At 39.6% G+C, this 14,695-nt stretch overlaps 1 protein-coding gene and 1 non-coding gene across 5 annotated transcripts in view; one reads left to right on the forward strand and one right to left on the reverse strand.

Moving 5' to 3' along the window:
* Window positions 1–14,695, forward strand: part of DNAH11 (dynein axonemal heavy chain 11) — a 364,135-nt gene that overhangs the window by 150,873 nt on the left and 198,567 nt on the right. For 2 of the 4 annotated variants that reach the window (XM_081536384.1, XM_081536385.1), the window contains exons 40-42: window positions 371–503; window positions 2,403–2,530; window positions 2,988–3,136. In XM_081536384.1, the coding sequence (XP_081392510.1) occupies window positions 371–503; window positions 2,403–2,530; window positions 2,988–3,136 (410 nt within the window). Of the gene's footprint in view, window positions 1–370; window positions 508–2,379; window positions 2,531–2,987; window positions 3,137–14,695 lie in introns of all 4 variants that reach the window. The other 2 variants (XM_081536387.1, XM_081536386.1) reach the window with 1 other exon arrangement.
* On the reverse strand, window positions 7,859–7,930 carry TRNAC-GCA (transfer RNA cysteine (anticodon GCA)). Its single transcript has one exon. It is a non-coding gene; the product is annotated as a tRNA-Cys (tRNA).

Genomic DNA, 14,695 nt, shown 5'->3' on the forward strand with positions numbered 1-14,695 from the left:
CTGAATGCACTTTGGATGCAGGCTCAATTTTAAGAACTATCTAAATAATATAGGCAGAGTGGATGTTAACATCATGCACAGGAATAACATGTACAGGCCTTTACTTGCACACATGGTTAAAAATCTCAGTTAGTGGTGACTTTCTCTAGTCTACATTGTTAAAAGAATTGGGTGAACTGATCCTCAGGGATTGTAGGATTAAAGTTTTCAAGATGAGAATGAAAATATACACATGTAAATGTTTTCCCATTCTCAGTACACTCAGAATATATAGGAACATATAATGCATAAGGAAAACCCTTCAGAAATCTTTTTCTTTTCATTTGGCTTACATTAGTATTTTCTTAGCTCTTTTCCTTTTCTCCCCTAGATTTTGAGAACATTAAACCGAACATATGTTAACATGAAACAGAAACCCATTTGGAATGACTTAAACCCCAAAGCTGTGACAACAGATGAACTCTTCGGTTTCATACATCATGCTACCCGAGAATGGAAAGACGGCAAGTAGTATTTCCCCTTTTGAAGTGCTAAAATATTCTTTTTTTTTTTAATCTAGAAAATCATTTCTTAGTTCAAGCCAATTTTAGTCATGTCTGTAGATTTAATGTTTATGGATTGGCATTATTGGAAATAGAGCAGCTCACAACAGCATTTATAACCTATAAATTAAACCTAGATTTGAATAAGTGGTTGATTAGCATTCAGCAGGTTCATGCACAAAGCTGTGTATTTTATCCCCCATTGTTTATGTCCACACTCCCTGTAAACCCAAAGAGAAGTCAACACAAATGCTTCAAGAAATATTTATGCAGTACCTGATGCAAGACACCAACTAAGTTCCAAAGTCCTTGGAACATGTTTCTTCTCCTGAAACCATTTTTGCAGAGAAGCAGATTCCTTTGTTTTTTTAAGATCAGTTCTTACATTCTCATTTCCATAAATGCACTAACCTTGTCATCATCCTTGAGTTCTTTCTCACCATACATTCAACCTCACAGCAAATTCTATAGGCTTTACCTTTAACGTATGTGTTGTATTCCAGTACTTCTCACCTTCTCTGCAGCTTCCACATGAGTCCAGACCACCAACAGTGGGTTACACCTCATGGGTCTCCAAGAAGCTCATTTTCCATGCAGTAGGCAGAGGCTCTTCAAAATGTTACTTCTCTGCTTGAAGTTTCCAGTGTGTTTCATCAGCATTGGGATCCAGCCTTTATCAAAGCCTACAGGGTTCTATGTGATGGAGTCTCCCTTCCCCATCTCTGACCTCATTTCTTGTTCTCTGCCTTTTACTTGCACATATGCTCAGGCCTCCTTGCTCTTGCCCCAAATTGCCAAACATCTTCCCATCATGGGCTTTTGCACTTGGTGTGCCCACTGTCTGCAGCAGTGGAGATGCTGGCATGGCTTGCTCCCTTACGTTACTGGGATGTTGGATCAGATATCGCATCAAAGAAGACATTCCTGATGACCCTATCAAAAAAGCCGACTTCATCATTATCCTTCCTAATATCATCTACCCACTGCTTCCTTAATTGTGGGACAATCAAACTGGACTCTCGTAAGCTTTCTAACTTTCTTTTAAAGACTGTGGCAGGAAGGGAATAATAATTTGTTTACACTGAAAATATGTGGAAGCGTTTCAAATCATTGTCCATTAGAAACGTTGCTGACATTTTTGTGAATTATAATGGCAGGTTCTGTGTTGACTGTCACTCATCTTTACACAAGATACTTCACAGGAAACAAAACCTTCCACATACATGTCTCAATACAGTTTTTTTTCACTGTAGTATTATATACTTGAGTTTTGAACACTCAGCAGCTATTAAATATGCCATGTAACATACATAGCAAGAAAGACTGTGAATTTAAAATGTTTTATCTTTACACCTTGTGAGATGATAATGTCTTACAATGCCAGTGAATGAATTTCTCAAAGAAATGTATCACACTTCTGAATAGTTTATAATGATCTCTCTTGAATAATGTTATGGAAAAATTGATAAAGGTGGAATAAGCTAATATTTGGCCCAAAATAGATACTGAATATATGTGCATAAAAAAAAAGGATACTGTTTTCACTTGTATAACTTCTGAGTTTCATATACATCACCTGCTGTAAATCTCCACAAATGTTCTTCAAGGAAGGTACTTTAGTTGATCTTTGGGGTTGCTTAGTGTGAGACGTTAAGCAACCTTCTCATGGAAGTGACACTTGCCCAGTGATTTCGAGAGCCCAGGTATGGCTCAAAACGCATTGCTGTGTGCCCACCTGAATGAGGTGCAAACTTACTTACTGAATAAAAGAACTTCCAATACAATTAACACAGATTTATTTTAGAAATGAATAGCAATCAACCTCATTGTACATTAGGATTGTTTACTCTCAACTTACAGGTCTGTTTTCATTCATTCTGCGAGAACAAGCAAATCTTAGGCATGATGGACCAAAATGGATAGTCCTGGATGGGGATATCGATCCCATGTGGATTGAATCACTAAACACTGTCATGGATGATAACAAGGTGAACTGAAATACTGTTTATCATAAAATGCAGGTCTGAGATCTTTATACTTGCATGAGTTTCAATAGGACAATTTAAAATTGTGATATTTCAGATTCTAAACAAAGTTTCTTTTTTATGGTATTCAGGGCTTTTCATGTAATCAACTGTTAAAACAAAAGTCTTAAATTTAGATAATTACCATAGCTGTTTAAAAGTTGGCACAAGTAAGTGCATGTCGATGAGTTTGTTCCTCAGGGGTCAGTGAGCTGCCTTGGGGATGAACTGGTATCTTTATTCAGACTGCATTTCTAACTCGGGCAGTGATCATTTCTAACTTGGGCAGTGAGCCCATATGTAGCCTTTGGCACTTCTCCTGGGGGCGGCGGGGAGGACTTCTTACTGTTATGAAAAGTTAGCAGCCTTGCCTTTGCTCCCTAAAGAAATGGCCACTTTTGCGCTGCGCTGCTCTGTCCAGGTGCTGACGTTGGCCAGCAATGAGCGCATAGCTCTGACTCCCTCTATGAAGCTGCTCTTTGAGATTCATCACTTGAGGACTGCAACCCCAGCTACTGTTTCCAGAGCTGGTATTCTATATGTGAACCCACAAGATTTAGGCTGGAATCCGTGAGTATGGCTTTTTTTTTAAATTGTGGTAAAATATACATAATGTCAAATTTACCATTTTAACCGTTTTTAAGTGTAGATTTCAATGGCATTGAGTACATTCACACTGTAGTACAACCATCACCATCAGTCTCCAGAACCTTTTTCATCTTCCCAAACTGAAGCCCCGTAGTCACTAAACAGTACCCCTCCCAGCATCCCCGGCTCCTTTCTACTATCTATCTCTATGAATTTGCATACCCTAGGTACTTCTTATAAATTGAATCATACAATAATTGTCTTTTTGTGATGGGCTTATTTCACTTGGTAAAATGTTTTCAAAGTTTGTTCTTGTTACAGCAGGTGCCAGAATTTCCTTTCTTTTTAAGGCTGAATGGAATATATACCCAATGGAATATATATATGGATATCCAAATATATATACATATATATCCATGTATATATCTCATACTGTTTACCCATTTATCCTTCTATAGACACTAGGGCTGCTTCAGCCTTTTGACTGTTGCAAATAATGCTTCTATGAACATGGGCATAATATCTTTGAGTCCCAGCTTTCAATTGTTTTTGATATATATCCACATAAGCAGAATGGCTAGAGATCATACAGCAAGTCTATTTCAGATTTTTTGAGGTACCACCAAACTGTGTTCCACTGTGGCTGCACCATTTTACATTCCCATCAATAGTGCATAGAGTTTCAATTTCTGCATGACCCCACCACCACCTGTTGTTTTCTCTATATTTTATAAGAGAAACATCCTAATAGGTGTGAAATGGAATCTCATTCCAATTTTGACTTACATTTCTCTAATGATCAGTCATGTTGAGCATCTTTTCATGTGTTCATTGGCCATTTGTATATTTTCTTCGGAGATGTGACCATTTCAGTCCTTTGCCTGTTTCTTAATCTAACTGTTGGGAATTTTTGTTGTTTTGTGAACTTTTTATTAACCTTCACAGAACCATTCAACTTCAGCTTCTTTGGCATTAGTGTTTGGGGTATAGAGTTGGCTTACTGTGATATGGCTCATAGTTTCATTGAGTTAGACAAGGCTGTAGTCCATGTGAGTAGTTTGGTTAGTTTTCTGTGATTGTGGTTTTCATTATTTTTGCCCTCTGATGACTAAGGATAAGAGGCTTATGGAAGTTTCCTGATGGAAGAGACTGACTGTGGGGGAAACTGGGTCTTGTTCTGATGGGCAAGGCCTTGACTAGACAGACCATTGTTGGCAGAATAATGTCTCTGCTTTTTAATATGCTGTCTAGGTTGGTCAAAACTTTTCTTCCAAGGAGTAAGCGTCTTTTAATTTCATGGCAGCGGTTACCATCTGCAGTGATTTTGGAGCCCCCCAAAAATAAAGTCAGCCACTGTTTCCACTGTTTTCCCATCTATTAGCCATGAAGTGATGGGACCGATTGCTGGAAGAAATATCAATAACCTCAGATATGTGGATGACACCACCCTTATGGCAGAAAGTGAAGAAGAACTAAAGAGCCTCTTGATGAAGGTGAAGGAGGAGAGTGAAAAAGTTGGCTTAAAGCTCAACGTTCAGAAAACTAAGATCATGGCATCTGGTCCCATCACTCCATGGGAAATAGATGGGGAAACAGTGTCAGACTTTATTTTTTTGGGCTCCAGAATCACTGCTGATGGTGACTGCAGCCATGAAATTAAAAGACGCTTACTCCTTGGAAGGAAGGTTATGGCCAACCTAGATAGCATATTTAAAAGCAGAGACATTACTTTGCCAACAAAAGTCTGTCTAGTCAAGGCTATGGTTTTTCCAGTGGTCATGTATGGATGTGAGAGTTGGATGGTGAAGAAAGCTGAGCGCCGCAGAATTGATGCTTTTGAACTGTGGTGTTGGAGAAGACTCTTAAGAGTCCCTTGGACTGCAAGGAGATCCAATCAATCCATCCTAAAAGAGATCAATCCTGGGTGTTCATTGGAAGGTCTGATGTTGAAGCTGAAACTCCAATACTTTGGCCACCTCATGCGAAGGGTTGACTCATTGGAAAAGACCCTAATGCTGGGTAGGATTGGGGGCGGGAGGAGAAGGGGACGACAGAGGATGAGATGGTTGGATGGCATCACCGACTCGATGATCATGGGTTTGGGTGAACTCCGGGAGTTGGTGACGGACAGAGAGGCCTGGCGTGCTGCAGTTCATGGGGTCGCAAAGAGTCGGACACGACTGAGTGACTGAACTGAACTGATGGGACCGAACGCAATGATCTTAGTTTTCTGAATGTTGAGCTTTAAGCCAGCTTTTTCCTCTTTCACTTTCATCAAGAGGCTTTTTAGTTCTTCTTCACTTTCTGCCGTAAGGGTGGTGTCATCTGCATATCTCAGGTTATTGATATTTCTCCCGGCAATCTTAGATTCCAGCTTGTGCTTCTTCCAGCCCAGCGTTTCTCATGATGTACTCTGTATATAAGTTAAATAAGCAGGGTGACAGTATATAGCCTTGAAGTACTCCTTTTCCTATTTGGAACCCGTCTGTTGTTCCATGCCCAGTTCTAACTGTTGCTTCCTGACCTGCATACAGATTTCTCAGGAGGCAGGTCAGGTGGTCTGGTATTTTCATCTCTTGAAGAATTTTCCACAGTTTGTTGTGATCCACACAGTCAAAGGCTTTGGCATAGTCAATAAAGCAGAAATAGATGTTTTTCTGGAACTCTCTTGCTTTTTCAATGATCCAGCATATGTTGGCAATTTGATCTCTGGTTCCTCTACCTTTTCTAAATCCAGCTTGAACATCTGGAAGTTCATAGTTCACGTATTGTTAAAGCCTGGCTTGGAGAATTTTGAGCATGACTTTACTAACGTGTGAGATGAGTGCAATTATGAGGTAGTTTGAGCATTCTTTGGCATTGCCTTTCTTTGGGATTGGAATGAAAACTGACCTTTTCCAGTCCTATGGCCACTGCTACATTTTCCAAATTTGCTGGCATATTGAGTGCAGTACTTTCACAGCATCATCCTTTAGGATTTGAGATAGCTCAACTGGAATTCCATCATCTCCACTAGCTTTGTTCGTTGTGATGCTTCCTAAGGCCCACTTGACTTCATATTCCAAGATGTCTGGCTCTAGGTGAGTGATCACACCATCGTGATTATCTGGGTCGTGATAATAGTTTTATATAGTTCTTCTGTGTATTCTTGCTGCCTCTTCTTAACATCTTCTGCTTCTTTTAGGTCCATACCATTTCTGTCCTTTGTTGAGTCCATTTTTACATGAAATTTTCCCTTGGTATCTCTAATTTTCTTGAAGAGATCTCTAGGCTTTCTCATTCTATTGTTTTCCTCTATTTCTTTGCATTGATCACTGAGGAAGGCTTTCTTATCTCTCCTTGCTATTCTTTGGAACTCTGCATTCAAATGTATATATCTTTCTTTTTCTCCTTTGCTTTTCACTTCTCTTCTTTTCTCAGCTATTTGTAAGTCTCCTCAGACAGTCATTTTGCTTTTTTGCATTTCTTTTCCATGGGGATGGTCTTGATCCCTGTCTCCCGTACAATGTCACGAACCTCCATCTATAGTTCATCAGGCACTCTGTCTATCAGATCTAGTCCCTTAAATCTATTTCTCACTTCCACTGTTATAATTTTAAGGGATTTGATTTAGGTCATACCTGAATGGTCTAGTGGTTTTCCCTACTTTCTTCAATGTAAGTCTGAATTTGGCAATAAGGAGTTCATGATCTGAACCACAGTCAGCTCCCGGTCTTGTTTTTGCTGACTGTGTAGAGCTTCTCCATCTTTGGCTGCAAAGAATGTAATTAATCTGATTTCAGTGTTGACCATCTGGTGATGTCCATGTGTAGAGTCTTCTCTTGTGTTGTTGGAAGAGGGTGTTTGGGCCATGCTCAGTAAATCTTTAATCCAATTTTCTGTTGATGGACGGGGCTGTGTTCCCTCTGTGTTGTTTGGCCTGAGGCCAAACTGTTGACCCACACCCCCACCAGAGACTCCTGAACACTCACAGGCAAGTCTGACTCAGTCTGTTGTGGGGACACTGGTGCTTTCTCCTTGCTCCTGGTGCATACAAGGTTTGTTTCTACCTTCCAAGAGTTTGTTTCCCTAGTCCTGTGGAAGTTCTATAATCCAATCCCACTGGCCTCCAAAGTCAAATTCCCTGGGGATTCTCCATCCCCTTTGCTGGATCCCCAGGTTGGGAAATCTGTTGTTGGTCCAAAAACTTTCTTAACAGTGTGAGAATTTCTTTGGTATAATTGTTCTGCAGTTTGTGGGTCGTCTGCTCAGCAGCTCTATGGAAAAGACCCTGATAATGGGAAAGATTGAAGGCAGGAGGAGAAGGGGATGACAGAGGATGAGATGCTTGGATGCCATCACCAAATCGATGGACATGAGTTTGAGCAAGCTTCGGGAGTTGGTGATGGATAGGGAAGCCCAGCATGCTGCAGTCCATGGGGTCGCAAAGCAGCAGACACGACTGAGCGACTGAACTGAACTATTAATCTTAGGTGTTAAAAGAAAGCGTAAATTGTATTTGACTATTTGAAGAAAATATTAGTGATTAAATTTAGTGCTAATTAATTAGGCTAATCTAAAATAAGAGACAAAGTGAAGTGAAGTCGCTCAGTCGTGTCTGACTCTTTGTGACCCCATGGACTATAGCCTACAAAGCTCCTCTGTCCATGGAATTTTCCAGGCAAGAGTACTGGAGTAGGTTGCCGTTTCCTTCTCCAGAGGATCTTCCCGAGCCAGGGATCGAACCTGGGTCTCCCGCATTGCAGGCAGATGCTTTACCGTCTGAGCCACCAGGGAAGCCCAAAATAAATTAGAACCTTTATGCAGTTGTCATTTTTAGTTGGACATTACCCTGTTCATGCCTTGCACATGTGAAGACATACATTTGTTGACTAAGTGAATAAATAATAAAAGCTCACGTGGAGCACTTAGGTGTAAGTATATCATTTAGTGAGCATATATGTGTGTGTGTGTATATATATAATATGCATATGTGAACAGCAGTGATGCTTTGATTTAGAACCAGCTTATTGTGCCCACTTGCTTGCTTTTCAGATGTTTACACTTTTCATCATTTTTTCTGGTGGTCCCTTGTCACCTTCTCTCATATCCCCACTCTGTGCTGTAGAAACATGTATGCTCTGCACGTGAGCAGCGCTGGTGATGGTATGCTTCTTGTGGCAGTTCTCTTCTCTTTACCCCTCCACCCCGCTCTGTGCCCCCAGTGGCTGTCCTGTGTGGACCACATCAATAGGTTCCTTGCCCTCTGGCTTCTGGTTGGTTTTGGCCAATGGGTAGCGCTGGCAGGAAATGAGAGGGAGAAGGGAGAGTGAAGTCTCTTCATTCCTCCGGCTCCCTTCCCGCAGGACTACAACAGGATGACTGTCCTTCATCAGCATGCAGGGATGTTCAGTCGTGTCCGACTCTTTGCGACCCAATAGACTGTAGCCCCCCAGGCCTTTCTGTCCATGGGATCCTCCAGGCAAGAGTATCAGAGTGGGTTGCCATGCCTTCCTGCAGAGGATCTTCCCAACCCAGGGATGGAACCAGTGTCTCCTGCATCTCCTGCGTTGCAGGCAGATGCTTTACCCACTGAGCCACCTGAGAAGCTCCTCTTAAATCTCTCCATGAGATTCTTTACTTCCAGGTTCTGGTAGCCCTTTACCTTTCCCAATAGAGTCCTTTTATTGATCCTTATCTCTTATCCTGATTCAAGGATGACTTCTGTTCCTGCCAGACTCCTGACTCATGAACTTCTCCAGGCGACTTTTCTGTGTACTGATTTGTTTACTGAAAGTCTCATCCTCTAACTCAACAGCCAAGTAGAGCCATACTCAGGTTTCTGTGAAGCTACGGGAAGGACTGATTTTTAAAGTCTAAGATAGAGAGTTCTTCTTGGACTAACAGCTGCTTTCTCCAGCTAGGATTTTGACTGGCTCCTAGGACATTTCTGTTGATTAGGAGCTAGATGAAGGAGAATATCCAATGTCCCTTGACCTTCCCATGCAGAGAGCAGAGGCAGTCCTGGTACCCCATTTCATTCATGAGGCCCCTCACCCCCACTGGTGTGGTCTGATTTCAGCAGTAAATTTCACGGTTCCCAAGGTCTCTGTGATTGTCTCAGTAACATATGGAGTTTGTGCTAACAGAGGCTGTCTAAATCCCCAATTAAAGAAGGACTTTTATCTAGTAAGTCAGAGATCATAGGATGGCAGAAGAGTCACCAGATTTGCATTCTTGTGAAAGTTAAACCCCTCTTTACCATTAGATTTTGTTTTTATGGAGGTTTGGTTCCAATTAAGATCAATGGGTAGATTTTCATTTTCATGTGTGTGACTAAAGGGCCCATCCAGGTCATTATCCATAATAATGGATATCTTCTGTACAGGATATTTTTACATTTTTACCTCCTACTGCCAGAAAGTTTCAGTGTACTATGAAAAAGTGACTATTTCAATTGGGAGGGGTATTTTTTTACCGTATTATCAGATATTTTGTTACCTTACTTTAATGTCATAATATTAAAAATGTAATAGCTTTACATGTATTGACTCATTTAATCCCTAATTATCTCTGAGATCAATATAATCATTCACGTAATTTCCAAAACCAATATCTAAGGTCTCAGTTTCCCCCCAACTTTTTAATTTGAAAGTGTTAAAAAATACAAAAAAGTTAAAAAGGTGGTAGGTAGTACATTATATAACCAAGCAGTCTTTTCCTATAGTTATCAATTTTTACAATTTTACCCAATTTACTTTCTTTTTGGCTGTACATACATTCCCTCTCAAAGGCAGAGAGAGACGTAAAATTGTCTACTTTTATTTTTGCTGAATTATCTGAAAGTGAGTTGGAGACATTGACAGTTCATGCCTAAGAACTAGAGTGGTTCCTACATGAACATTATTCCAATAAACATATCTAAGAAATTTATCTTTGTTATAATATTATCAAAACAGTGATTTTTCAAAATTTCCCAGCTACTCTGGGAATTTCCTCTGTGGCTTTTTTTTCTTTTAATCCAACATCAAAACAAGGACCATGCATTGCACTTACTTATCTCTGTCTTCTCCTTTAATCTAGAATATCAATCCACCTTTTTCTTTCATGACATTTAGAGTTTTGAAGAGAAGAAGCCAGATATTTCAAAGAATGATATTTGCGAAGTGGTTGCAAAGTGGGTCCACCTTTCTGTCTCTATATATTAATATTAAGTGACATTTTTTTAGTTAAAAAAAAAAACAAAAACTATTTCTATTCTTCCCTTCGACTCTTTTTCCTCACTTCCCCTCTTTCTCTCTCTTTTTCTTCTCTTCCCCCTTCCTTTTTCTTTTTGAGGAGTGTCATTTTCTATTCATGGGTTCTTTTTTCTTTTAGTTCAGTGGATTATGAATCATTGCCAACCGTATTCTTTTGCATGCTCAATTTGTCCTAAATTTTACCAGCAGGAGTGCCTTCCATGTTCTTTTATATTTGCTTTTTAGCTGAGCCAGATGCTTCTGGCTCATCTCAGACTTTCCTTCCCCTACACTCCATTCAGCCATTTCTCTAAGGAACCAGGAGTGACTTTTTTGTCTAAGGAGTAGTAGTTAGAATCCAAGATACGATGCTAGAGTGCTCACTGCCACTGGTATGTCATTCCTTCTAGAACCTTTAGTGTCCAGAGTTAGGAAATATATTTTCTTAATTCATATGTGGAAACTGATAAGATATTTTGGGTAGAGGAGATTATGAAATACTATGTTTGAACTAAAGAATAAATAGAATGCTCTTATTACGTAACCTGCTAAGAACATTTTTTGTTAAAATTCACTGAGCTATTTAAATGCATAATTGTATGTCCACATTTTACAGATAAGAAGTCAAACAACATTCTTAAAATCATATCAGTAAGTGACTAGCTGAATCAAATACTGTTTTAATTCTGAGTTCTAAGTAAGTTTACTGAAAGACTCCTACATCTGTTGAGATCTTGAGAGAAATTAGAAGTATATTTCTGAAAATTATCATCAATGAGAATTTCTTCTAGTAGAAAGGAATAAAATGCACAGAAAAACAGAGAATAATTAAATTCATTTATAATTATTTAAAGTGAGCATAACTGAAAATGAGATCTACAAAACTGTGTATTGCATAGCTTGTACATAATGATAGGAAAAGGCAGGCATATTTCTGAAATTTTGTCTGATTCCTGGAAGGTAACTTTTGGGAGCCACAACTTCAGATCATACTTTTCCCTCTACTACTTTAGTTGAAAATGTTTCTTTTAAAAACTTGATTTTACTGAAGTATAGTTGATTTATAGTGTTGTGTTAGTTTCAGGTGTACAGCAAAGTGATTCAGTTACACACACATATATATACGAGTTTGCAACAGCCAACCCCAAACATCCCTCCCGCCCTCTTTCCCCCTTGGCAACCAGTCTGTCCATTCTCTGTGTCTGTGAGTCTATTTCTATGTCATAGATAAGTTCACTTGTGTCCTATTTTAGATTCCACATGTAAGTGATATCATATGGTATTTGTCTTTATCTTTCTGATTTACTTCACTTAGTATAATAATCTCTAAGGTCCATCCATGTTGCTGCAAATGGCATCCTTTTTTTCTTTTTTTTTTTAACAGTTAAGTACTGTTCATTACACACTACATCTTCTTTATCCATTTATCTGTGGATGAACTTTTAGGCTGTTTCCATTTCTTTTCTATTGTGAATCATGCTGTTGTGAACATAGGGGTGTATGTATTTTTTTTCAAAATTTAGTTTTTTCCTGACATATGCCCAGGAGTGGGATTGATGGATCCTACGGCAATTCTATTTTTAGTTTTTTTGAGAAACCTCCATATTATTTTCCATAGTGATTGAACCCATTTGCATTCCCACCATTAATGTAGAAGGGTTCCCTTTTCTCCATCCTTGCCAACATTTGCTGTTTGTAGACTTTTTAATGACTGGTGTGAGGTGGTACCTCATTGTACTTCTGATTTGCATTTCCCTAATAATTTAGTTGAAAATATCATTCTACCTTTGTCTCACTCATTCACTCACCTACATTGGATGAGCTTATTGTCTTCTATCCCTACAATCCTATCCTTTCATCTTTGGATTCTGTTTGTATGTATAAACATACAGATTCAGAAGTCATCAGTGTACACTGCTCATCTGTAGGTTCTTTTCAACTTATGCTATATTCTAGGCCACCATGAATGATAGAAAACCAAACTCTTGCCATGAGGGGCAAACTATAGAAGGCCCTGAATTCCTATTGTACTGTATGATGGGATCCCAATGCCAGACTTAGAGTAATAAATAATATCTTCAGAAGCCTGAAAACGTTGGCTGCCTTTATAGTTTCTCAACTACAGGGCTGTAGACTTCCTGTGATGTTCCTATAGGAGTGATGTACCTATAAGACTTCTGGAGGAGAAGGAGATGCAACACAGTTGCCTATATGGAACAGATTTACAAGCACCACTGAGCCAAAGATTCTCTGTTAGTGATCTAGACATTAGCGTTAAGGTGATGCATTAAAGCATCTGTTGCGTTAAGGCAGCTATTTCCTGAGACAGGGACAGTGATGTGGGTGCACGCATATGTAGGTAAGGAATAAATATATCATTTTTTTACTTGTATGTTGTATGGTAGCAGTGTGTTTCATTTGGCTATGTTCAAATCTACAGCATCTTTTAAAAATCATGAGAGAAATTTGCATGAAATAGGGTGGAAAGAATTGCCAATAGCACAGATCTATAGCTTCAGTTTTTCCATTGCTGAAGATAATTGCTGCCTTTTAGTGTTTACTAAATTTAGCAGTAATTTATACATAGTATTTTCAACTGTCCATATTTAACAATATAGGTGCTTTTTTCCTTAACTTCCAGTGCTATATGGTGTGGTTGACTGCTAGCAGAGGTCATTTTGTTTCTTTCTTTCTTTCTTTGCCTCCAATCAGTTTCAACTCTTACCGCATCTCCTGGTTTGATTGAATTCACTTTCTTTTTTGTGGACATAATTTGTACAACAGCATCATTTTGCTCCTGGGCCTGGTGGGCTTTCCCTTTGAGACTTTGGCTATTGCCAGTGAGGGTCAATGAAGTAGCTATTATCTGAGTGCAAAGCCCATTTCCCCCTTCTGTGGCTTTGTTGAGGCTGCAGCTCCTAGTTAGCTCTGCACAGCCTTCTGCCCCCACAGAGACCAAAGACAGAGGTGGGGAGTTGGGATAGAATTTCTTAAACCCAACAGAGCACTGCCTGCCCTGCAGGACACTACTGCCTTTAGGAGATGTGCAGAAAGGCAAAGCCAGGATCTGAACCCAGTTCTCCCAATTCCACCAACTCTGCTAATGAGTAGCATTGATTGGAAATTTGTTATATGTCAGTTATTAATCTAAGCACTTAATACATGATAACTCATTTGCTCCTCAGAGCAACCCTAGGAAAAGCATGTCATCATCATCTCCACTGCCAGTTAAAACTAGAGGCACAGAGATGTTAACGAACCTGCCCAAGGAAACAGGGTTAAAGGATGGAGAAAGATCCGGGCAGTCTGACTTAGAGCTCCATCTCCCTAAATAAGCCACCTCCCCACCCACCCCACCAAAAAAAGCTCTGGATACCGAGACTTCAGTTCTGCCAGCTTGAGTAGAATAAAAAGAGTAGCTAAGGGCTAGGTGTGGCCTTCATTCTGAGTACCCAGCAACCATATTCCATTATTCCACTGTTCTGTGGCACCCACTGGATGCAACTCGGGGAGCACCAGAAGTGACCTTTCAGTTACCATCATGCAACTGAACTTCAGCTGAAAATCATTCCTCTTTGACCTGAAAAAGTTGTAGTTGATAGTTCATGAATCTAGCAATAATGTGTAGATAGTTGAATATTTAATAAAACTCCATCATGAAACCTTATGATTATCAGAGGGAGCCTTTACTGAGATAAACATCTTGCCTTAGTTTCTTTTGATATTAAAAATATGCAATCTGATTTGCTTAAAGCAAGGTATAGCTGTTATTGATCTGGTTGCACTGTCTCTGGTGACAGCTATATGGATTTCTGATCACTGTTTCTTATTTGATGAGAACTCTTTGAGCAATTATTTTTCATGTTGTATCATACAGTTTCTTTCCAGAGACTACTGTGAGTGCAACTAAGTCATATTTCATTTTACTGACAAACATTATTTTTATTAATATGTTAGAAATGTGAATGTAAGTGGTAACATTTTATAAGCTTCAGATTTATACACCTGTACCCAAGGGTGAGATACCATTTTAGAGCCACGTATTGGCTTCCCAGGTGATGCTCGTGATAAAGAATCTGTCTGCCAAGCAGGAGATGAGGGTTTCATCCCTGAGTCAGGAAGATCCCCTAGAGTAGGAAATGGCACCCCACTCCATTATCCTTGCCTGGAAAATTCCATGGGCAGAGGAGCCTGGTGGGCTGCAGTCCATGGGGCCACAGACAATTGGATGCAACTGAGCACACACACGCATAGGAACTGCATTATCAGTTATCAGGTTAGAGTTACATTCAATCCAGTGAGCAAGGAGGGACTTGGAAATAGT

This window comes from Giraffa tippelskirchi, chromosome 10, assembly GCF_054371585.1.
Source record: "Giraffa tippelskirchi isolate mGirTip1 chromosome 10, T2T-mGirTip1v1.2.pri, whole genome shotgun sequence".
NCBI lineage: Eukaryota > Metazoa > Chordata > Mammalia > Artiodactyla > Giraffidae > Giraffa > Giraffa tippelskirchi.